Source organism: Mustelus asterias, chromosome 7 (assembly GCF_964213995.1).
Source record: "Mustelus asterias chromosome 7, sMusAst1.hap1.1, whole genome shotgun sequence".
Lineage (NCBI taxonomy): Eukaryota > Metazoa > Chordata > Chondrichthyes > Carcharhiniformes > Triakidae > Mustelus > Mustelus asterias.
Genome location: NC_135807.1, coordinates 96244808 through 96270763, shown reverse-complemented (window position 1 = coordinate 96270763; position 25956 = coordinate 96244808). Strand labels below are relative to the sequence as shown.

The following is a 25956-nucleotide window of genomic DNA, read 5'->3' as shown; positions in this document are numbered from 1 at the left end:
CTATAACTACTTCTTTTAGAATCCGAGGGTGCAAGCCATCAGAACCAGGGGACTTATCTGCCTTTAGCCCCATTAGTTTGTCTATTACTACTTCTCTAGTGATGGTGATGGCACTAAATTCCTCCCCTGTATTCTTTAGTATTAATGGGATATTTGAAGTATTTTCTACCTAAAAGACTGATGCAAAATATCTGTTTAACTTATCTGCCATTTTCTTGTTCCCCATAACTATTTCCCCAGATTCATTTTCTAAGGGACCTATGTTCACTTTGATTTCTCTCTTCCTTTTTATATATCTACAGAAGCGCAATGTCAGTTTTATATTCCTTGCTAGCTTGCCCTCATAATTTATTTTCTCTCTATTATCTTTTTAGTCCTCCTTTGTTATATTTTGAACTCATCCCAGTCTTCAAAAGGAGACTGTGACTCCTTATGTGCTTTTTCTTTCAACTTAATCCTCTCCTTAACTTCCTTGGTTAGCCATGCTTGGTTTATCCCTCTCTTGGAATCTTTCCTCCATACTGTGCATTAGGTAGCCTATCAAAATAGGTCAAAAATGCCAAGCTAGCTTAGAAGGAAAAGGAGAAAAAACATTCACTATTTACTCATCAAGATGAAGAGGAATATTGTCGTAGCTCGTCAGAGCACAAAGCTTGAGAGCGTGGCGCAGCGATAGATTGCTAGACAGAGAGTGGGAGTGGTTGAACACTCGTCCAAGCCCACATTGTGCGACAATGCAGCACAAGTCCAAGCTTGAGTTACAGCAGTTTGAGGGTGGCAGTTGAGCTCTGACAGTTGACTCTCAGGAGCTGAAGAGTAAGGAGGTCTTCATTGCTCTTCCTTATACATAGTTTCTTCGAATAAACAATTTAATTACTTTCACCTTCTCAGTAACTTTAAGCAAATCATTTTTGAAAACGTGTTATATCGCACATTTTAGTCATGCTTTTAAGTAAACCCCTATAGATTTTCTCCCACTAGGATCGACATACTGTGCATTACGTTACCTATCAAAATAGGTCAAAAGTTCCAAGCTACCAACTTAACACCTTTCCTTGGAAGGAAAAGGAGAAAAAACATTCACTATTCACTCATCAAGATGAAGAGGAATACTTTATTTTCATCTGGTTTTGTTAGATGCATCGTACAAAGCCAATACTTTCAATAATTCATTTAATTCAGTATTTAGCATCACCATCTTCACTGTGCATGTTGTACAAAGACTATACATGATCTTAAGACTTAGGGGAGGGGTGTTACATAATTTATGATTATGAAAGTTTGGGAAGAGAGGAGGAAAACTTGTTGAATGCACAAATCTCTATTTACTCACTCCAGTATCTCCCCTATTTCCATATACACTAGCTGCAAAGCTGTGCTCCTGGAGGAAAAATATTGCAAGAGCAGCATAGATACTTCCTGATCAGCAATTTTATACAAACAGTACAAAGGATACGATCTAGAATACAATAAGCCAGGCGCAACACATACACAAGACACTTCAGTACCATGGACAGATGCAGGATTTTTACTTTTCAAAATTAATACAGCATCCATATTTGATATAAATCAATGAGTTTGCAAACCTGCTGAGTTATTGAAACTATTAACACACACATGCACGCGCACATACATGCACGCGCGCACATACACACACACAGTGAGGTAAATATAACTTGGTCATTCTGGAGGTATCTTTAATTTAACGCAAAATTACATAAAAAGTTCAAATGTATGCTTTGATTGTAGAATAAATGTAATCCCAGATTCACAGAAGGACTACATGGCAAAGTGTAATAGAAAATGGGACTGTCCTGAAAAGGTAGGTCATGGCACTCAAACACAAAAAGCTCATCCAACAGCATTTCAGAATTTAACATTAACATAACGTATGCAGCAGTATCATTTGCACTTTCCTAGAATCGTCCTGGGCAAATTCTGTATAGTAATAAGCTAGCACTTCCAATAGGCACATTTAGCATGCTAAAGATGACAGAGTAATTATTATGGTTTTACAGGGAGGTGCTCTTTTTGACTGTGTTCATAAGCCTACCACACAAAACACTTAATATATTAAAGATGTTTTTCTGTACTATACACTAGACCTATGACAATATGCTCAGTGATTACTTACAACAGGAATGACTGATGAGAATTCTTAAAAACAAAGCAACTACACATTTTTTCTATGGGTTTAGCAGCAGTAATGCTGCTTCATTCAAGTGCCTTCACCACTTGCATTTATAACACTGTTTTCCAGCCAGGAAACTACACACTTTCGGATTAAGTACCGTGAAAGAACCTGGATTTATTCGGGTTAAAAGCTAAAGCCAACATTTTCTATATGGTTATTTGTCCACACATTCTTTCTACCAGGTTTGTTACTGTGCAATTAAACTTCATACTATAGTTTAGTGATATTAAAAAAAGAATTAAAAACATTTCTACCTTGCGTTCTATGCATTATTTTTAAATATATAATTATATATAAACTAAGTTATAACTAAAAGCTAGACTACCTTCATTATTTTTAATTAATTTTTTTTAAATGTAGCAATGTAAAATGCTTTACATTACTAAATCTTCGCCAATTCAAAGAACATCAACATGTTGTTGAATAATGACAAGACTTGAGTTTTGTTAAAGTCTCTTCATCACTAACAATATCTGTCCTAGTTTATTCTAAGTTGGGATGCCAAATCTTTATATTTGATTTCAAATATCAACAAAGTAAACCCACTATTTTCAACATATGCAGCTTTTTCTAAAAATACACCAGAAAGCTATGATTTGCGGTTTTAAGTTTTTTCACTTGGAACTAATCCAAATTATCCTTTACGAATCAACTAAAGACAAGGAACAGGGGTTTGGCTAATTGAGTACTTCAGGAGAACCAAGCAGCAGATAGCCAGTTTGTGTCAGATCTATACGTGTTTTCAAAGAACTCACTAGCTGCAGACATGTTAACTGTGCAAGATCATAAGGCTCGTAATGGCATTTTGGTGCAAAGAAAGAGGCACAGCAGCCTGGGCTGCGGATTTTGTGGAAGGTAACAGACCACCAATCTATATTGCAGTGTAGCACCTTGCGCGAAGGCCATTGAGATTTCACTGAAAGACACAGGCTGTGGAAATTCACAATTTAAAATAAATAGAAATGCCAGAAGAAAAAAAAATCATCTAACAGCTACTATGGACATGCACATTTTCCCTAAACATCCTCCCCCTCGCCACCAACTCTACTCCCCAAAACAGAAAAATCTCACTCATTTTTAAAAAAGCATGGAAACTTTTTGCAGGACTAAAAAAAGCAGGTAAATGGTCAAAAGGAATAAAGTCTAGAAAAAGATAGTGTAATTTATATGGATAGTTTTTGATCCCATTCAATTAAAGTTTTGCACTAGAACAATTTTTTTCTTACTGGTATGGTTGTTCTGCAAAAGGTATGGTCTTTCCAAAAGCTAAATCTCCAGTACATACAAAACTCATTTTAATTACTATTGTTTCAACTTTAAATCTATAAAAATAAGTTTGATTTTAATTGCGCCTATAAACTGAAAACGTTTAATGTTTTCATGTTAAAAACAATCTAATAAAATACATAAAAATGTAATGCACTGGATACATTGTCAAAGGGGTCATTAATGTTCACAGATTAAGGAGACAAATGGGCAAATGTTTGTCAAGATTGCTCCCTATAGGCTACTTATAAGAAAGATTACCTTTCTGGCTACTATCAGTTAGTTTAGTGCTAATTTTGAAAATGCATAACAATTTGGAATTTGTGAAAAGGAAATTTGCTACATTACATATCAATGAACAAAAATACTTGCAGTGGTGTTTGGGCTAGTACCCCAAAAACGGTTTTGTATTCCTTAGCACAAGCCAAATTGAGAGAGATGAGACAGTTACATGGCTAAATGCCCCTCCTCCAATACAGCCTTAGCAGCAAGAAGCCGAAGTTACAAAATCACAAGCACTTTCCACACCGCTAAGTTTTCTGAATGCCCGCTTCTATCCAAAGACACAGCCAGCGGAGGCTTATATTGGAATACTGCAACTGCACTCCCCACAATCCTCTCCCCTTTGCTCCTGAAGGAGAGCAGTTAGTGCCTGGCATGCACTTGGAAATCAGCATTTATACATTTAAAAACTGTAAAGATGCTGAGTGCAAACATTATTTAATACTGAAACCTAAAGTTGTACCTACGAACTAAAATCACTAACTTATGGACCTAACTATCTCTTGGGTGGAAACCATCCAGGATGCAGACTGTGGTTTTATGACAGCTCTAGCACTTACGGGTGAGATATGTGCACTGGCTTCGGAACTGGTTACAATTCCTCCCTCCACTCCCCCAAACAAAAATATAGCAACAGTTATACAACTGTACCTCAATTTTGCTTTAGAGTTATTTATGTAGCCGTTCATACATAATGGAATGAACAATTCCTCAAACCAAATGTAAAGTCCTCCTGACTCAAAGCTAGGATTTCAGTGCGCAAGGTGAAAAAAATGCCAAGGCAACAAAATTGTAATCTAATGGTTGAATTCCTAAGCAGTAAAACTATTACCCAAAGCTTGAAGAGTACCCTTGAATTGTGTGTAATACTGTATCTTGCACATAAATTTCATTCAGTTGCGGGACCAGCCCCATTATTAGTTTCTCATTGGGGCAGTGTTGGTAAAGGCTTAATTATGTGTTCCAGCTTTTCTACAGTTAAGACCAATAATAAAACTTCTTTGTTTATCAAGTTAAATGTTAATTAAAAAAACTAAGCTATGTAATATCACGTCAATGTCCTGGGAAGGAGGTGTTCACTGCAGAGCGGACCTCACAACCAGAGCTCTGCATGTCCATTCAAGAGCTAGGCAAGGTGGAAATTTCCTATGTAGTGTATAAAATTTGGTGCAGTTTCTATGGTGGTATGGGCAGTGTGATCCATCTTCTGCTTCCTCGATGAGGTAGAACAAGAATCCCTTCCATAAAACTGCAATCCAAGTGCAGTTATCATCCTGTTAACTGGTTCTGTGGACTACACCTGTCTCTACATTTTTATGCCTTCCTGTTGGCTGAGCTGAGATAACGTTTTCTTGATCCGCAGAGCAGTTAATCTGGCCGCTCCATTGGCATACCAACATTCACGCATGATTTTGGCCATTACACGTAGAGCCTATAAAGAGATGGAAAGGTTAGAATATATACTCATACCACAGTTAGCTACTGCACACTGCATTTAACAGCAATATCCACAAGAGTTTGCAAAATATTGCAATCAACTTAACTTCTCAATCAAACTATATAGTTGTCATTTCATAAATGTAAACACTTGAGGGGGTAGAGATGACCAAGTTAAACAAAATGTGATCAGAAAACAAAGTTGTGCACACCTATAAACCCGAAACATCCTTATGCAACATGCTGCTGTGCAAAGGGACCAGGGGGTCCTTGTGCATGAGACGCAAAAACCCAGTCTGCAGGTGCAACAGGTGATCAAGAAGGCAAATTGGATGTTGGCCTTCATCGCAAGGGGGATAGAATATAAAAGCAGAGATGTCTTGCTGCATCTGTACAGGGCATTGGTGAGGCCGCAGCTGGAATACTGTGTGCAGTATTGGTCCCCTTATTTGCGGAAGGATACATTGGCCTTGGAGGGAGTGCAGAGAAGGTTCACCAGGTTGATACCAGAGATGAGGGGTGTTGATTATGAGGAGAGACTGAGCAGATTGGGTTTGTACTCGTTGGAATTTAGAAGGCTGAGGGGGGATCTTATAGAAACCTATAAGATAATGAAGGGGCTGGATAGGGTAGAGGTGGAGAGATTCTTTCCACTTAGAAAGGAAGCTAGAACTAGAGGGCACAGCCTCAAAATAAAGGGGGGTCAGTTTAGGACAGGGTTGAGGAGGAACTTCTTCTCTCAGAGGGTGGTGAATCTCTGGAATTCTCTGCCCACTGAAGTGGTGGAGGCTACCTCGTTGAATATGTTTAAATCACAGATAGATGGATTCCTGATCGGTAAGGGAATTAGGGATTATAGGGATCAGGCGGGTAAGTGGAACTGATCCACTTCAGATCAGCTATGATCTTATTGAATGGCGGGGCAGGCTCGAGGGGCTAGATGGCCTACTCCTGCTCCTATTTCTTATGTTCTTTTCTTATGTAAATCTAGTGAAGGCTCACCTGTTCAAATCATAGAATGTATCATAACATATTAAACCCATCATTTCCAAAACTGTTCCCACTCATTTCATTCTTGTTTCTTCTCCATGTACCCCAGTAGAATCATAGAGGTTTACAGCATGGAAATAGACCCTTCGGCCCAACTTGTCCATGCCGTCCCTTTTTTTAAACCCCTAAGCTAGTCAGTAATTTAATAGAGGATAGCTTGTTACAAACTGTTAACACTAGCTATAAATATTTCTCATTCTTTGAATGTAGAGTATCCTACAATGAGCAACAAATCATTCAAGTTAAGCAATCTCAGGGCATAGTTCCTTTAAAAATGTTCATGCTATACAGCAAAGTCACTCTGATAGAATCAATGAAATAAGAAAATCAAGAATAATTTCTACAATGAAGCAGCCAAATACACAAGTTGGAAGAGGTTATTTTGTAGTTAAAAAACAAACTGCAAACCTCCCCTCAAAATGAAGGCAAACATATTTTCACCCTCAATGTAACAAATGAATTACAGGAAAATGGGTGATTAAATTAAAAAGGTTAGTTTTATGCACAAAACAAAGCAGTGATTGCTTTGACAAGCATATTTAACAGACTTAAAATAAACATACTGACCTAAGTGGCCACAGCCAGCTAAAATGGCAGATATTTACCACAGGTTAATATTTGCCAACAATTTTTAATCAGAATCTCAACTAGTATTTTAAATGTTCCACTCATATAGTCACATCCTGATTTCAGATGTGCTAACCACGGTAGCAGAAGCCAGACAGACTAGGGCGTGCTTTTTCTTTGGTCAGTGGAGTCGCAGGAACTTCTCAGGCTCTCACCTATAGGCTACCAATACCCTCCCCTCCTTCCACAGGCCCAATTATAACATGTCCCAAATCCCCCGCCCCAATTCGCATCTTTTCACACATCTTCCATCATGCTGGTGGTCCCAAAACTGCAGTGTCAACTGCATCAGTCCTTCTTCCAGACACATCCTGCTCTCTGGGTAACCTCTAATGTTCTTTCCTCTCTCTACCCCTTCTATTGAAACTTTCAGTCGGGCTTTTATTTTTGTTCCATTGCATTACATAACACAAGAACATCAAACCCTACATTAAAATTTGGAGACATCAGGATTCCAGTCCAGCAAGGGACTCCTAATAATCACATTTCCATTAAGTCATTAGCCTGAAGATAAACCGTCTTCTTCTACACTACTAAATTTGAGAAACATGAGGCATAAATTGGCAAATAAACTGTCCCATTTTCATGCCAGATGAGCCAAGGGGAACTTTAATGGAGAAAGCTTGTCAAGTGTTATGGCCAAGATTCAGAGCAAGGCTGCCTTAGCTTACGGAAGACTGATATCAAATCCAATGCTGAAAGCAAAAGACTCAAGTTGCCGAATGGGCTGGGATAAGGAAAGACAGAAGCAAAGTTGAGGTTCATAGCTAATACGTTCCATCCAATATTTATTGAGATGTATAAAGGAACCCGAGGGATAAGCCAGTGTGAGGAATACAAATTAGGTTGGATCAATTCTCTACACGGAGCTAAAAAAAAGGGGCACTCTTACTTGTGGCCGTGGCACTGATTGCTACTGGGGGTGCTTAAATGATTCAAAATTGGCCTTTCTGGAAATCAAATAGGTTTTGTGAAAAAAGAGTAACAGTTGGAACCTTGCAATGTACAAGTTCCAGGTAAGCAAAAGATATCATGAACTGAAATTTGTTGTGTTCTCCAGCTTTTCGACCAGAAAAGTCAGCCAACATATAACCAGATGAAAGTAAAGATTTCAGGCACCTGGCTGAGGCAAATCTCTAGTGTGGAGTCAGTGTCATTTTTTTTATTTTCATGAAACTGGATAGTTCAAATTAAAATGCAGAACTACTAAGTAATCCCACAAGTGTGAGAAACTTAAAATCATATATCAATAGTTTTAAACAGCTAACACAGAGGCTAAAAATAAGATCCAAATCCCAAGTAACAGTTAACAGTGAAATAAAAAGCGAGACTTGTAGGCAGCTTTCATAAATCTGGATATCATTAGATATTCTCCCATTACTGACTTCCAAGCATCAACGATGAACAGAACTAAGAGCAACATGAACTTTCAATGACCTAAAAACAGTTCTAGGTTGGAAAATAAATGCTGGAACACTGATAGAATTGTACTTAAGCTATTTTCACGATTACTAAAATCTTTTACAACTTAGCATAAGCTTCAGATTTTAGCTTTTTCTCAACATTACAAAAGGTTAATACAAATTACTGGAAAGCTTGTGCTATCTACCTCACTGAATGATACATTAATGAACTACGGTTACATCTGCTCAAGTACCAGAAGCTCCACCATTACCCACTACAATGTCTAAGCTCCAATTCACGTCTCATCCTGTAATTTGCCACTGGATGGAAAGGAATAGGAAAAGCAAAAGCATTGAGGCCACATTCTATTTAGTTTATCATCTTGATATAGCACGGTGGCACAGTGATTAACACTGCTGCCTCTCAGAGTCAGGGACCCGAGTCCAATTCCGGCGTCAGATAACTGTGCGGAGTTAGCACATTCTCCCCCATGTCTGTGTAGGCTTCCTCTGGGTGCTCCGGTTTCCTCCCACAGTCCAAAGATGTGTGGGTTAAGTGGATTGGCCATGCTAAATTACTCCTCAGTGTCAGGAAGATTAGCAGGGTAAATACATAGGGTTACGGGGATAGGGCCTGGGTGGGATTGTTGTTGGTCCAAATTCGATGGGCTGAATGGCCTCTTTCTGCACTGTAGGGATTCTATGAATCTATAAAATACTTCCTGATCATTATTGCCAGAAATTCACACTGGAGATGATGATCAGATGACCATTTCAGTGTAGAGTTTTGTTTTGGTAGCAAAAAATCTGGTTTTGAATTCACTTGCAACTTTGTGCTTGAAATATGACTGAATGGGAAAACAGTGAAAGTATTCTAAATGATCACAAATCTTACTACTATTCGCAAGACCTCTGTGGTGAGAAAGCAAACTTACTTGAAGAATCAATCTTGTGCTGCTTGTGGACTGCAGATTCTAGATTTTCAATGAAATCCAACCTCCCAAAAAGTTCAAGAACTACTGGTGAGCTACCATAATCATTAGGAAAATACAAGAGGTGAGGAATTCACTGAAGGCATTTGGAGCTTCCAATACACTGCCAGTCTCCTTTCAACGTTGAATGTGGTGGTCTTATCTCTACGTGACATTCTCAAGATACATGGATAAGCTTGCCTGGATAATCCGTTCAGTGAGAGTAGGTGGTTTCCTTTATTGTGAGATTTCAAAGTAGCAGGAACAATACCGCACAACCATTTTGCACCCATTAAGGTCTTCAGCTGAAACTTTAACTATGTTTCTCTCTTCACATATGCTATCTGCGTAGAATAAGGGTGTGGGGAATAGTACTGTCCACAATATGATATAGAGAGACACATGACAAGAGATAGAGTTGCATGGGGAGAGTCGAGGAGAAGTCAGCATGAAGCTAGCTCCTAGTTTGGGCTAAACTTTGTACAGATGTACATCGTTATGTACTGCCAATAAACACTACTATTCGACATTACAAGACTCTAAATCTCTTAATGAGACATGCTGAACAAACCCTTATAACATGGTGACAGCTTGTGAATGAACCCAGAATCAAAGTTGGTGAAGGACCCCAGCATCTGGAAAATGAAAGAAACAGCATCCTTCCATGACTGAAGTACACCTGAACCGAAGACACAGCGGAGATCATCTTAAAAAAAAAAGCTTCATTGCAGACATGGAGGGTAAAGGACAGAAGAAAAATCCACTCTGCAGCTAAAGAACTCCACTAAAGCACTTGGAGGTCCATGGTGAATCCCCATCAATTGCAGCATCAAATAACCTAGCTATGGTGAGCAAAGGTTGGCTTCCAGGGCTGAACTAGCATCTGCATCTGTGTTGACTTGGCGAAACTTAAAGCAATGGAGAGAAAAGTCCATCTGATGTCCTTGGTGAACAACAGTTTGACCAAGTTCTCAAAGCACGGGGGTTTTTTCAAAGCTCAATATTCACAGTGGCTCCTGGCAACTGCCACGAGATGGGATGTCCAGATTACTGATTATATTTCTTACCCCACTTGGCAGATTTTGCTTCAACTGTTTGTGCTTTGGCATTACCTCAGCACCCCAGGTTTTTCAATGCACAATATCAACCAACTTATACAGCCTGTACTGCATCATGGGTCACATATGAATGATGTTTTGGTCCATGGTACAACCATTGAGGAGGACAACAGGAGGCCCACGAATGCTTGTAGGAAGCAGAGCTGATGCTGAATGAGAATCCTTAAGACCTCTATTCAGTTCTTAAGGCACATTGTGACCAAAGGCATCGTGGCAGACCCACTCAACACTAAGGCAATCCCCAACCTCATCATCTATTACAGACATCCACAGATTCTTGGGCATGGTGAACCAGTTGGCAAATTGTCTGCCCCCAACCTGACAGGTCGCAACTCTTGCGGCACCTGCTCAAACAGGGCCTGGCCTATTGTTGGGATGCACACCAAGAGCAAGCATTCAATCACATAAAAGACATGTTGCTCTCACCTGACACCCTGGCTCATTATGACTATCCCTGCCTACTACAATAGCAGTAGATGCCTCCTTCATAGGCGTAGGGCCAGTTTTATTCAAGGAACAACTGGATGGATGTCAGACACAGATACAATTTTGTTATTGAAAAGGAACCTCCGCAGTTACATGGGTTTGTGAGACATGCTCTGACTATATTATTGGCCTGAAAGTCACCATCAAAATGGAATACAAGCTACACCACTGGTCTCACTGGCAGATGAGAAGGAACTTTCAAAGATGTCACCTCCCAAGAATTCAGAGATTCCATTTGCATATCAAGTGCTTCACATATGATAAAGTACAAGTTCAAAGGAAACATTAAATGATGGCAGACTCGCTATTCAGCGCCACAGTCGACCTTCCTGCAATACATCAACTTGGTCAATGAGCACAAGTTGCATTCCCAAATATAACAAATGCCTTAGAAAAGCTTCAGCAAATATACCAGGGGTAGTTGCAAGATTAGGTGTGTGTTTATATCTGTCATTATTGTCAACAAGGGTAGCCACAGCAGAGGTCTGGTGGCAATGTCAAAAAAATGCATTTGTAACAGCAGAAATATGGCACGGCGATAGATAATCTGCCAATCCATCATGAGCAATTGATCTTTCCGTTCTCCCTTTGGATGGAGGATGTCCCAGTGAATCCATCAAGGCTACCTGGTCATATTACAAAGTGCAGAGCACGGGCCCACTACACTGTATAGTGGCCAAGTATATCAAAGGAAATTGAAGGTGGTGTGCACCTGTCTGGAAGGAGCCCCTTTCCCTACATTCCCCCACCAGACTGGGGGAATTAAATTTAGGTCCTTCTTCATTATGGTTGACAACTTCTCCCGATGGACCAAGTGAAGCAGTTACACATGATGACCCCAAAGGCATCATGGCAGACCCACGCAAAACGGAGGTAATTAGTGACTTCCCAACCCCATCATCTCTTCCAGATTCCAAAATGACGAACCAGTTGATGAAATCTTTGTCCAACCTGGCACCGGTCAAAGCTTCTTGAAGGATGTGTTTGAGTCATGGCATCCAAGTGGTGTCTAATAATGGCCCACAATTGGGAGAAGAATGCTTCACTCAATTTGCCATCAGTTATGGCTTTTAACACTTTACCAGCTCCCTAAGGTATTCACAATTTCACAGTGAGGCAGAAAGAGGCGACAACACCATTAAAACCCTTTTGAGAAAAAAAAACAAAGACTTTCCAATAGCGCTTTTAACATACGCGTCCATCCCACTACAATGTAGATTGACCCTATCTGAGGAAACTTCATACTCAAGTTCCAATCTTAGAGTTGGCAAGTCAAGGACTACTGGAAGATTCAGGACCGAGAACAGTCCTATAGACAGAGACAAATTTCTGCCAATAGGAGGGACAGATTCCTAGTGTAGCACCTCCTTTTGATTTGATAATAAATCAAATCAAAAGGAGGTGCTACACTAGAAACCTGTCCCAGTTACACAAAGGTGACAAGGTTTGGATGTAGACCTTAAAGAAAGGGCATAATTGTCTGGACAGATGATGATCTACCAAGGTCATACCTGACATATATCCCAGCAGGCACAATCAGGCAGGAAAGATATTTTCCCCTCATCCTTCAAAGCAAACCTTTTACTATACATAAAAGCATATCAGCTGGAGCTAACCCAGTGCTGGAAACACAGAATACTACGATTTTAACTCCAAGCCAACAAAACTTGTCCAAAGCAATTGAGCCAGTCCTGCCCATCACCAGGATTGTCCGGTCCCACAGAAAGTCAAAGGACTTACATTGGGCCACTGCACCCCCCATGACGTGGCCAGAAAATCCTGACCTTTAGCTTATAATTCCTTAAAATTTAAATGGCAGCCTTTTTAAGGACTTTCAAATTATAGTGCTGAAAATGGGGCAAATTAAACATAAAATAGGTTTATGACTATAACTTTCCAAAACTAGATTCATTGTGAAGAAAACCAACATCAAACCAAAAGTGCTAGTCAAAGGAGAAAAAGGCTGAACAAGTCTTTCATGAACAAGGAGGGAAAAATTAAATTAGTAGATCTTGTACAAAGGAATGTTTGATTCATGCAGCATAAGTGGATGAGTTTGCTTAAACATGCACAAGAGTTTAAATGTAATTACTGAAGTTCACAAGTATTACCTCACAGCTTTGCCACCGGTTAGGAATGTTTGGCCTTAGCTTCTGCTCACACACCACTTTCCTCATTTCCTCGATTGAAGGGTCCGACGGTACTAGGTCATAGTAAGGCAGCTGATAGTCTTCATGAATACCTAAACCATCAGTTCAAATGCAATTTATTGGACACTTTATTTAAAAAATGACGTGCATTTTCTTCACATTCTATAAGTCTCAAACTATTGTAAGGAAATGACAAACAGGGAAACTAGGGCAAGACATGCATTTTGAAGGCTGGTCTAAATTTTTGAGTTCTTATTCAATCTTGCCAAAGGAACATCATGATCATCAGTCACTTAAAAAACAGCATGGCAAGGCCATAGCATAGTTTTCCATTACAGGATACAACTTTTTGCTCAAGGGAGCATTGTTAATGTCTGGAAAAGGACCATCTCATTTCAGATACCCAGTGCCAGCAATGGGAAAAGCTCTGCTCTCCCCCAAGTCTTGTCTTACAACCTAAATTGGAATCACATTTTCAAGAAAATGTCTGGAATATTTTTACTTACCACCCACTGAACATCTCCGTGCAATTTCCCAGAATACCAAGCCCATAGCATAGATATCTGCCCTTTTAAAAGACTCAAAATGTTTCATGTTTATAGAATCATCAAGGACTTCTGGAGCCATGTATCTGTCAAACAAAATGGAAGATTTGAAAACTATTAAAATGCATTGCTGCATATCCATCATTTTTGTAAATCAGTTTTTAAAGAAAGCAAAGCTATTTCCATTCCACCTTCTTGGGAATTCAACGCTCACTGTTACTTTATAAGTTGTACAATTAAATTTAATGGGTGGCTGGATCACAATGAGGTCAAGAATGCTGACAAAGGGAAAGAAAGCCTCGGCAATAACATCATCATGGAACAGCTGTAAAACACAATTAGTTACAAGAAATGATATTAAAGGGATATATATATATAAATAAAAATTCTGCAGCTATTCAGGAGATTCAAATGGTCTGTTATCTCCCTTGCACTTGCAACTAGAAGACAACAGAATGAATGAGTAGAATGACTAGAATGAGTAAAGATTTAGCAAAGGAAGAACAAAATTTGTATTTGTGACTCATGTTCGAGCCAATTGCACAAGGAAGATAGGATAGACCTTAAAATGGAAATTTGATCATGGAATCCCTACAGTGCAGAAGGAGGCCATTCATCCCATCGAGTCTGCACTGACCACAATCCCACCCAGGCCCTACTCCCGTAACCCCATATATTTATCCTGCTAATATCCCTGACACTAGGGTCAATTTAGCATGGTCAATCAACCCAACCCGCACATCTTTGGACTGTGGGAGGAAACCGGAGCACCCAGAGGAAACCCATGCAGACACGGGGAGAATGTGCAGGCTCCGCACAGACAATGGCCCAAGGCCAGAATTGAACCCGGGTCCCTGGCGCTGTGAGGCAGCAGTGCTAACCACTGTGCCACCGTGCCGCCCACTCCTTTATAAAACAGGATGTTCAAAGTAGCAATTTCACTGTTACTTTCAGTTGCTGGAACTAGGCTAGTCAGGGAGAAGCTGAATATACATTTCAATATATTTTATGACCAATCCTGTACTAGAGTGTGTTTGGTTTAATTCTGAATAACTGAACAGGACAAGAAAATGACCTGAATGTTAGAGAATACTTGGGAACCAGGGGCCATAACCTAATTAGCTCAAATAAAAAAAGTTTGAAAATAAGGCTGTGGGACAAAAACAAATCACCAATTTCAGTGAATTGCAAGTGGATCGAACCCAGATTAACAAGTTAGAAATATATAGTAGCAAATTAAAACAACAGATCAGCAGTGGGAGATACTCAAATTAGGAATGGAAAAATACTTTTAAATACATTCCAACCAAGAATGAAGAAATGTGTCAAAGAACGGAGTTCCACCAAAAGCCTCGAGCAAAATGAAATTTTAATTACGTAAATAATGAATAAGAGAGAGAACAATATGGACGAGAAATAAACAAAGGGAATCTGTATCAATCAATAATTAGTGTACCTCACCCCAGATTTGTTTGCCACCATAAATCTGTTGTATTATTGTGATGGATACTGTTACCTCTAGGCTGAAGTGGGTTAGGAACTTGCATTTATATAGTATCTTTCATGTCGGAAACCATCCTATGGTGCTTCACAGGAGTCTAGTCAGATAAAGATTGACACTGAGCCAAATGAGGAAACATTGGGAGTTGAGACGATAACGATGTAAGTTTTAACGAAAGGAGGAATTCCAGAACTTGGGGTGTAAAAGGCTGAAGCTGCACCCACCAATTTGGGGGAGGGGGGGGGGGGGACAAAAGGAATGAGCATAAAAAACTGCAGTAAACAGAGACCACATACTTTAGTCGCCACCTATGTGTGTTAGCAATCCCACAGGTCACACTCGTATTTTTAGAAATCATATTTACAGGTATCTAACTGATGAGATGGAACAGGAGGAGATAGCACTCTCCAGCAAAAGAGTCTCCCAAAAATACTACAAACCAGGGTCCATCCAACACGTATAATTATTTCACTAATGTAAACAGAGAATATGAATGTGTGCATATATACACGCTTTACCTTTTTGTTCCCACTCTGTGATTTGGAGCAATATCAATTGTATCTGTGGCTGAATCATGCCTTACTGCCAATCCTAAATCTGCAATGCAGCAAGTTCCATTCTTCTTTACTAAAATGTTTTTTGATTTCAGGTCTCTGTGAGCGATGGCAGGTTTTCCTATGGAAGGGAGCGGTTATCATATTGGAATACAAACAGAGTTTTAAAAAAATACACTTGCAAACTTCTTCTGGGAATTGGACAAGTTCTATACAGATGCTATTTAAATATTCATCAAGGATTACTATACCAGGGGGCTCCTGCTGCACAGTCATGCATATTTACAAAAGCAACTTTTATGCAGTACGGATTTAACTCTTATTCAACCTTTAAATCTGGTAGCATTTCAAATACACAAAATAATTACTGATGTCCTTTTTATTTGAAAAAAAACCTGCTTATTTTGTCTACTTGTGCTTTTACAATAGAAGGGGCAATCTGCTCTTGGTAATCCTGATCTTGTTGTACACAAAAAAATTGTAACAAGTTCACATCCTTACCTTGTGTACCAACAATCTCCATATGCAAGTGCGCAAGTCCACTGGCTGTAGAAAGCGCCAGTTTAATCATTCCTTCTACAGTAATGGTGTACCTGTTCAGGTAGTCAAATAGGGAGCCATGTTCATGATAATCTGATACCAGCCACAACTGTGTCCAGGTCCCATTGTCTGAGGATAGAAGGAGAAAATGATAGTGTATCTAAATATAGCAACACCAAGGGAATTACACGTGACTGTAAACAGGCAGAATTTAATTTTAGTAAAACTGACGTATGCAAAACAGGCACTTAAAGTTGTGGTTTTATGAAGGACCCCCTCATCGCATCATCTAACCATTTTGAACAATTCCAGAGATTCGGCCACCACTGTGGATATTAGGCATTCTTTGCATGAAGTATTCCCTTGTCAACAGTTCTTAGCTTGTCTTGATCAATTCCTAACCATGTTCCGAACTTGATTTGATTTATTGTCACGTGTATGAGCATAGTGAAAAGTATTGTTTCTTGCGCGCTATACAGATAAAGCATACCATTAATCGAGAAGGAAATGAGAGAGTGCAGAATGTGTCAGTAAGTAGTCTCACAACACCAGATTAAAGTCCAACAGGTTCATTTGGTAGCATGAGCTTTTGGAGCATTGTCCCTTCATCAGGTGAGTGAAGAGTTCGGTTCACAAACAGGGCATATATAGACACAAACTCAATTACAAGATAATGGTTGGAATGCAAGTCTTAACAGGTAATCAAGTCTTTACAGGTGCAGACAATGAGTGGAGAGAGGGTTGTGCTACCAAATAAACCTGTTGGACTTTAACCTAGTGTTGAGAGAGTACTTACTGTGCCTACCCCAGTCCAACACCGGCAACTCCACATCAGAATGTAGTGTTACAGTCATAGCTAGGGTGTAGAGAAAGATCAACTTAATGCAAGGTAAGTTCATTCAAAAGTATGACGGCAGCAGGGAAGCTGTTGTTCTTGAAATCGGTTGGTACGTATTCTCAGACTTCTGTATCTTTTTCCCGACAGAAGGTGGTGGGAGAATGTCCCGGGTGCATGGGGTCCTTAATTATGCTGGCTGCTTTGCCGAGGCAGCGGGAAGTGTAGACAGAGTCAATGGATGGGAGGCTGGTTTGCGTGATGGATTGGGCTACATTCACAACCTTTTGTAGTTCCTTGCAATCTTGGGCAGAGCAGGTGCCATACCAAGCTGTGATACAACCAGAAAGAATGCTTTCTATGGTGCATCTGTAAAAGTTGGTGAGAGTCGTAGCTGACATGCCAAATTTCCTTAGTCTTTTGAGAAAGTTTCTATGCTTCCTGAAGTCGATGACAATCTCCTTTCATTTTGTTGACATTGAGGGAGAGATTATCACCGCACCAGTTCACCAGATTCTCTATCGCATTCCTGTACTCTATCTCATCATTGTTTGAGATCTGTTCCACCACGGTGGTGTCATCAGCAAACTTGAAAATTGAATTGGAGGGGAATTTGGCCACACAGTCATAGGTGTATAAGGAGTATAGTAGGGGGCTGAGAACACAGCCTTGTGGGGCACCTATGTTGAGGATGATCGTGGAGGAGGTGTTGTTGCCTATCCTTACTGCTCGTGGTCTGTGAGTTAGGAAGTTCAGGATCCAGTTGCAGAGGGAGGTGCTGAGGCCCAGGCCACAGAGTTTGGAGATGAGTTTCGTGGGAATAACGGTGTTGAAGGATGAGCTATAGTCAATAAATAGGAACTTCAAGTCACGTTTGAATTTAGAGGCTGCGCTAGCTCCCGATTTGCGGTGGCCCGACTGGGGTGGAAGGGTGGGGAGAGGGGGGGGAGGGCAATCGAGGCCCCCCCAGAGGGGCGGGTGTGTCTCTGGGCATTGGCACCTTGGCAGTCCCAGCCCAAGGAGCAAAGTGCCAATGCCCAGGGGGAACCTTGGCACTGCTCGTCAGGAATGGGGCAGCACCAAGGGGGCAGGGTACTGGCCAGCGATCGAGCTGCCTAACAATTGGAGACCAGCAGACAGAGGCCACTGCACATGCGCCGATCTCAACACTGACAGTTTGGCGCATGCACAGTGGTCCACACAGTGCTATGCTGCCGGCCTCTCCAGTGGGAGTAGGCCCCGCCCACAGATGTTTTACATGATTTATGCTGGTGCACTCAGCAGTGCACAGAATGTGGGAGATTCTTCTCTGAACTCCCACTGAAAAAACCGGCATGATTTATTCCAGTTTTCACCTGAATTCGAAACTTACAATTTTTGTGGAGAATCATTCCCAAAACGTTTCTCCAGATTTATCTTTTTTCCATTCTACTTGCTGTTTTATATATTTCTAGATTTCCCCTTCAGCTGCTTCCCTTCAAGGCACAAGAGTTTCTTCAAGTCTGTTCTCATCAACAGCCATCTGGCACTAGGTTTCGTGACCCTATCCATTACCTCCCAAATCTGGTTACTTCCCTTGTGTTTTGCTGACCAGAAATTGTTCATAGTATGGCGTAACCATACAGAGCTGAAACTGAGAATTAACTAAAAATGTTTGGACTAGATGTCTACTTGGGCATTTTCTGTTGTTAAGGTGCTAGTTATATGCTGTCTGTAATAGAAAATTCTGTAATTAAACACAGCATTCAACATCACTGTGATGGAGCTCCTGGATAACTCAGTGGGCCGAAAACATTCTCAGCCTATGGGTGCTAAATAAAAACGAGAATGCTGACTGTCATCACCAGGCAGTCAGTGAATAAGAGGGAAATCCCCCCAAAACTAGGAACAATCCAGTGGGATTCAGTCTTTTTTTTTTTAAAGTGCCAAAACAAATCTGTGTGACTTCAAATCCATTTGTCTCTCCCACCGATAATCCAGCACAGGTTCAGAATTGGGAGTTCCGAGTTTAGTTTTTTTTTTTGATTTCCTAAATTGATTGTGGATAGCTCTGTAATGTAATGGATCTGGACTTTTCAGAACATTTTTGATTAAAAGTTTCAATGAGGTGTTGATAAACACGGAGATGATAAATCGACTAAATGGACAGACAGCAGGTACTGAATGAAGAACCTAGAGAATAAATTCCTGCACTTCTTATCTACATATATTGTAAATTTGGCAAGTGTTGCTAATAGGGAAGATCTATTTGGCAGAATTTGGACTAAATTAGGGGAAAAGAGCAATAACTAGATATTAAACATTGAAAGAATGAAGATTATTTTAATGAGTGGTGTTTAACTCGCCAAAGATTGAAGGAGGCCTATTGGTATTCATTTAATGCTGTCATGTCCAATCCTTGACTTACTGATTGCTGTATTGCAAAGAGGATGCTGAGCTGTATCAACCAATTAAGAGTATTTGTCCAAGGCAGTCATACTGAAGCTCTAGAGCACCCTGGTTACGCCATACTATGAACAATCTCTGTTCTAGTCAGCAAAACACAAGGGAAGTAACCAGATTTGGGAGGTAATGGATAGGGTCACGAAACCTAGTGCCAGATGGCTGTGGAGGAGAATAGACTTGAAGAAACTCTTGCGCTTTGAAGGGAAGCAACTGAAGGGGAAATCTAGAAATATATAAATGGAGGAGAACTGATCTGAGGAGATCAGTTCTCCTCCATTAACCATCTTACTGTTACACAAAGCACTCACTGAGCTCAGTTTTGACTTCATGATGGTTGTGTTTTTCCCAGTGATCTTCCCCCACATTTCCCCAGACAGACTTTGTATTTTTATTTTACTTTGAGTGCTGCATTCAAATATAATACACAGTTATAAGTAAATGCAAAGTACAGTTACAGGTTTCCTGAATAATTGAAAACCGGTTTTCCACTCTTGGGGGAAATAAATGCAATGGCAATCTGGCAGGTGCAAGATTGGAACCTGTTGAAAACGGCCCAAGCTGCACATTCTAATTTGGTCTAACTACACTTGGAACTGATTCTTCACTTGAACTCTATTCGTAACAGCACTGTGGATGGACTGAAGCTGTTCAAGAAGGCAGTTCATCACCATAGTCTCGAGAGCAATTAGGGATGAATAACAAAATACTGTTCTCGCCAGTGACTTACACATTCCGTGAAAGAATAAAAAAAGCTTGTGGAACAAGAAACTTTAATGTGTTTCAATGAATTAGACAGGTTCTTGTCCAGAATTTTAGTTTATTCAGGGAATCCATTGGATAGGTGATGAGATGGACCAGCAGCCTGCCCTGCCTGTAACTATTGTTACCTACAATGCACTTAGAACGGGCATAGCTTTCCTCTTATATACGCAGGCTCTCACACTACTCTCGAGCACTGCTTGACCCCATCCTATTTCCCCCAACTAGTGAGAAGGCAGGAGTAGGTAGTTAGCACTGGAGTCATTTATTTTAAATTTAGCAGATTCTGTGCTATTGGAAATATCAACAGTGCCTGGTCTTTCCAAGAGATGGTTAGGACTTTCTTTATTATTCATTGGTATTGAGGCAACACATTAAAATAACTATGCCCCCAAATTAAAGACTTCATCTTTCATGGATGAAGAAACCACTACCAGCCACAGAAAAATCATGGCCAATCCACCAAATTAGTAACAGCAAATGAAGAGTTTGGTACCTTTGTTATCTGCTGCAATAAACCCAAGGATATTTTCATGGCGCAACATCACAGTCTGGTAAATTTCTGCTTCACGAAACCATGATCTTTCTTCGCGAGAAGAGAAAATTTTTACTGCAACTTCTTCACCTCGCCACTTCCCTCGCCAGACTTCTCCAAATCGGCCTTTACCTATACTTTCTTGCAGTACAATTGTTCGTGCAATTGTCCTTTGCACAAGTAAAGGCAGCCCTGAAATATTGAGAGGAATAATCAGTTAGTAATTAGAGAACAGACCGAGTAACATTTGCATCAGCTATTTAATTTGTTTTTAGCTCACCAATGAACATTGGATTAATAACACTTCTCTCCCTTATTCTTTACAGGTCAACCAACTTTGATGGAATAGAATGAATGTTACCTAGGAAACCATTTTCAGCATCAACTTCAAATGTAAAGCAAGTGGGCAGCTCATCAAAATACAGCTACAAAATGTTGGTGTAATATTTAATTTGAAATATTTAAAAGTTCAAGTTCAAAATATGCAATATTTAGACACTCAATTATTAGTGTACTAATTTATGATGTGTTCACCTCCCACAAAGATGCTTGCTTGTATTCTTAAAATGAATGGGGACTTTTCACTTCAAAAAAATGGATGCTCTTCCTTTAATGCCGAGCAGTGTTCTCCTACAACCATGGCCACTCCTCGATTTCACCCTCACCTTGGTGTATCTAATCCTCTAATCATGTTCGTTCATAAAACCATCTCCGTTCTTCACCATCCCTTGTTCTGCATCTAACCCTAGAAAAGAAAGCTTCCAAGTTGCTACTAACAGTTACATCCATTATTGGAATCCTGGAAGACCACAATAGGTAGAGGAACTCGGGGAAATCAAATGTAGGTAAAACTTATTGAAGAGAGTAAAATAAAAATACAGAACAAGCTGAGCTGGGAGGTGGACATTGTGCTCTCTACGCACAGCATTAAATCTGCAGCTTATTTTTTTAGAGTCGGGGTCAGTTTATAAATGTACACTGATGACAACTATATTCATCTTTAATGCCTCTGTGTTATCAGAGTGCTCATCCAACATGTAGTCCTGGATGAAGCATGATTTCCTCCTTTTAAACAATAGGAATGCTTAAGTCATGGTATTTACAAATTTGGTATGAGAGATCTAGAGAAGGTTACGAGCACTGAAGGAGGTTAGAAAGATGAGGCAATAGGGAGTAGTGGTGGTATTTAAGTTCCTGCTACAACGTTTTTATTTCTTCAACAATTCCACTTCCCTCCCTCATCATTGTTTCAGGCTGAACCAGACTGTTGACAACCTCTGGCTTGTTTAATCCTCTATTAAGCTTCCATGCCATCTTCAGAATTGCAAAGATTGCTAATTTCCAGCTTTGTAACTAATTCCCTCTATCCTACCCCTGTCTACTTATCAAATTCACATCCATGAATTGTCGCCTGACCATTCTACAACAAGGTTTTTCTGGTCCAAACTACACCTTCCATAAACATCATCCAAACCTCTGCAGCTTGTATCCTTCCAACACAAAGTTTCTTTTCACCTATTACATCGGTCAATCTAATGCTTCAAAACAATTAAGATTCTCATCCTGGAACTTAAATACTTCCATGGCTTCACCACCATCACACCCTTTTGCCCCATCTCCTCCAGTGTTAACAGCCTTTACTGGTTCTCTAATACCAAGCTTTTGTGCATACCCTCAATCCCTTTACCCAAGTAGCTGTGACTTCTGCAAAGTCTGACTTTTTGAAATTTTCTCCCTCACCTTTTTCACCTCTCCAACTCTGCAAACCTACTTTATCCCTTGCTTGAGTTCAAGTTTCTGGTCATTCCTCCTATTATCTCTTCTTTTGCATTTCAAATGTCTGAATATTGTCCTATATAACAGGCAGTATATAACTGCATATTGTTGTGGATGTAATCTCTTATCAAAGAACAAAGAACAGTACAGCACAGGAAACAGGCCCTTCGGCCCTCCAAGCCTGTGCCGCTCCTTGGTCCAACTAGACCAATCGTTTGTATCCCTCCATTCCCAGGCTGCTCATGTGACTATCCAGGTAAGTCTTAAACGATGTCAGCGTGCCTGCCTCCGCCACCCTACTTGGCAGCGCATTCCAGGCCCCCACCACCCTCTGTGTAAAAAACGTCCCTCTGATGTCTGAGTTATACCTCGCCCCTCTCAGCTTGAGCCCGTGACCCCTCGTGATCGTTATCCTTCATGAAGGTCCACTACATCCAGTTTTGAAGTTGTCCCAGTGAGATTTCAAGCCAGCATTGTGCTGATAGATGTTTTTTATTTGTGGAACCAACTCAGCATAGCGAACGACGGAAAAAACTCAGTTGGGAAAGTTTTGAATGTCTGCCCTTTGCCACCAGCCCGACCATTTTGTACCCACTTCCACAACTAGATCTGCCGCTGACAAGGAGCTAAAGTATCAGCTACTTCCCTTCATCTCAAATACATGGCAGAACTTACTATAAAATAACTGAAGTAAAAAAACTGCCAAACTTTGAAATGTGAAACAATGCAACATAAAGTCATAATATAAACATACAATAGAAAACTGGAAATAAAAGCAGGAAATTCTGAAAATGCACAAGATTAGTCACTAACTAGCTAATCAGAAACAAATGGCAGGTCAAAATTTCAGTTCTACTTAAGGGTAATATCCACAATGCTTAATGAACCCACACACATTATTTGTAATATAAAATTGCAGTTTTACCTGAACCAGATCCTGAGGTGGTCATGTCATAAATTAAATCTTTCAGAGTGGTGCCCTCGGAAATGAAAGGATGATCCATGGTCGGATCTTCTTCATGAGGAACACGATGATGAATGACCGCGCGATTATGAAAGAAATAGAAGGCCACCATCAGCAAAATGCAAACCACACAAACTGGTCCAGCGATGACTGCTGCCAATTCCACGGGCCCCAAATTTAACCAAGGAGGCTCTGCTGGAGTCACTGGGAATAATACACAAGCAGAATTAAAGTTAAATGGACCAAACTACCCTCGATTTCACAAATTATGGAAATCATTTGTTTCCCTATTCCCCAGCTAAACACATGATATGAAATCAGCTAATTCTATATTGTTTGCCATTGTGAATAATGTTTTGCTGTACTGCAATTTTTCCAATTGGAACTCTGTAAAATTGCCTTAATATCTTCCAGTCTTGAAGCTGATCCCCTGCTGCAGTTCTCAGTAAGAAGTCTCACAACACCAGGTTAAAGTCCAACAGGGTTTATTTGGAATCACGAGCTTTTGGAGTGCGCTCCTTCATCATCAGGTGAGTTGTGAGAGGCATGGTACAATGTAAATCAAATTAATCTATATGATCACTAATGGGTGTCATTGCATACTATGGGCAAAAGAGCTTCATATACTGCAATAGATTAACCCTCAGTGTGTCCTTTATCAGTTTCAATTTTTTCGGAAGTCACGTGCATAGCTGCTGGAAACAGATGTATTTTCCACACCTCAGTGCATGAAGCTCAGAGCACAAAGTTGCATCACAAAGCTGACTTACCATTTTTGGTCCTGCAATTTATGAACAAGATAGGAACCATGCAGACTCCATTCCCTGAACCAAGGAAGTAATATATTCCTCAACACTTAAAATGCAGATTTTAGATGTCACTAGAGTTTCTGGAAATGATTGTAGGTCAAAGGATAGGATTTTGGGTCAGGGTTATGTTTAGTTTCTATCTTTAAGTTTAAGTTTATTTATTAGTGTCACAAGTAGGCTTACATTAACACTGCAATGAAGTTGTGAAAATCCCCGAGTCGCCACACTCGTGCCTGTTCGGGTACACAGAGGGAGAATTTAGCATGACCAATGCACCTAACCAGCACATCTTTCGGACTGTGGGAGGAAACCGGAGCCCCCGGAGGAAACTCACGCAGACACGGGGAGAACGTGCAGACTCCGCAGAGAGTGACTGGAGCCGGGCATAAAACCCAGGTCCCTGGCGTTGTGAGGCAGCAGTGCTAACCACTGTGCCGCCTATCTGGTTAGCAATCAAATGAGAGAAGTAATAAAATTATTTAGCAAAACTATCATATTTGAATATTTTTTGTTACAATTACAGCAATATGTTTTTGACCTATAACATTCTAGATCCAAACCACTTGGCAATTGTCCTGAGCTGCTCCAATCATTAGACGCACCCATTGCACCAAACGACAGTAGGTAGAATTGTATTAAGACTCAAGTTAAAAATATGCAGAATATTTAACAAACCCAACCACACATCATAAACACTTAATCAAAGAAGTGGATCAATAACACTGCGGGGGAAAATTAAATGGGCACGGTTAGACAGAATAACCATAGCTAACAATCATTTGCAAACTTGGTTTATGAGTTCTCATCCATGTGGTCCCATTTAAATAGGCAGGTTTAAATAATAAAAGTAACCAGAAAATATTTTACGAACAGGACCCTCTAACACAAATAAAAATCACAGCCATCTAATCTTGATGGGCAGCGTTGGGCCATCCACAAGGTCAGTGTTAGGACCACTGCTGTCCACAACTTATAGCTACAATTTGGATGTTGGAATCAAAAACACAATTTCTACATTTCCAGATGATACTAAAGTGTGTGTATGTGTGGAGGTGGGGCTAATCTACATGGAGGGAGACTGCAACAAATTACAAGACATATTTACAAACTTGCAGAATGGGCATATAATTGGCAAATGAGTTTCAACACAAGTGAACATGAAAAGAAAAATAAAGGGATTCGATATTACTTTGAAAATAAGAAGTTAAATGAGGCAAAGTAACAGAGACTAGAATCACTAGAATAGGTGACACAGGTTAAGAAGGCCATAAAAAAATACAAACCTAGCATTATGGTTCTTTCTGAGGGGCAGAACGAAAAAATGACAGAATGCTAAACGTGTCAAAGTTTGGTCACACCACACCTGACCTATTAAGTACGTATTATTAAAAGAACAAGAGGCACAAGTGGATAGAGTACAAAAAAAGATTTGTATGGATAATACCAAAAATGTAAAGGCATGAGAGGATGGACATACTTTCTTGGGAGAAAAAAGCTGAGGGGTGACCTAATAAATGCATTTAAGATAATGAAAATGCTGATAAGAGTGGATCTAAGGAGAGTGGCTCAAGTTCTGGAGAAGAGCCAAACTAGAGGTCATAAATATAAGACAGTCACCAAGAATTGAAATAGGGAATTCAGAAGAAACGTCTTTACCCAAAGAGTGCTGAGAACATACAATGCCCTACAGATGGAATGGTTGAAGCCAA

The 25956-nt window shown here is 40.1% G+C and overlaps 1 protein-coding gene across 1 annotated transcript in view; it reads right to left on the bottom strand.

Annotated features, from left to right (window-relative positions):
- Nucleotides 1-2546: 2546 nt before the first annotated feature.
- tgfbr1b (transforming growth factor, beta receptor 1 b) overlaps nucleotides 2547-25956 on the bottom strand; it is a 66735-nt gene continuing 43325 nt past the window's right edge. The window contains exons 3-9 of the mRNA XM_078216520.1: nucleotides 23400-23642; nucleotides 20660-20890; nucleotides 16086-16253; nucleotides 15549-15705; nucleotides 13491-13615; nucleotides 12946-13076; nucleotides 2547-5174 (exon numbers count right to left, since the gene is read on the bottom strand). Of these exons, the coding sequence (XP_078072646.1) occupies nucleotides 5049-5174; nucleotides 12946-13076; nucleotides 13491-13615; nucleotides 15549-15705; nucleotides 16086-16253; nucleotides 20660-20890; nucleotides 23400-23642 (1181 nt within the window). The 3' untranslated portion in view covers nucleotides 2547-5048. The remainder of the gene's footprint in view (nucleotides 5175-12945; nucleotides 13077-13490; nucleotides 13616-15548; nucleotides 15706-16085; nucleotides 16254-20659; nucleotides 20891-23399; nucleotides 23643-25956) is intronic.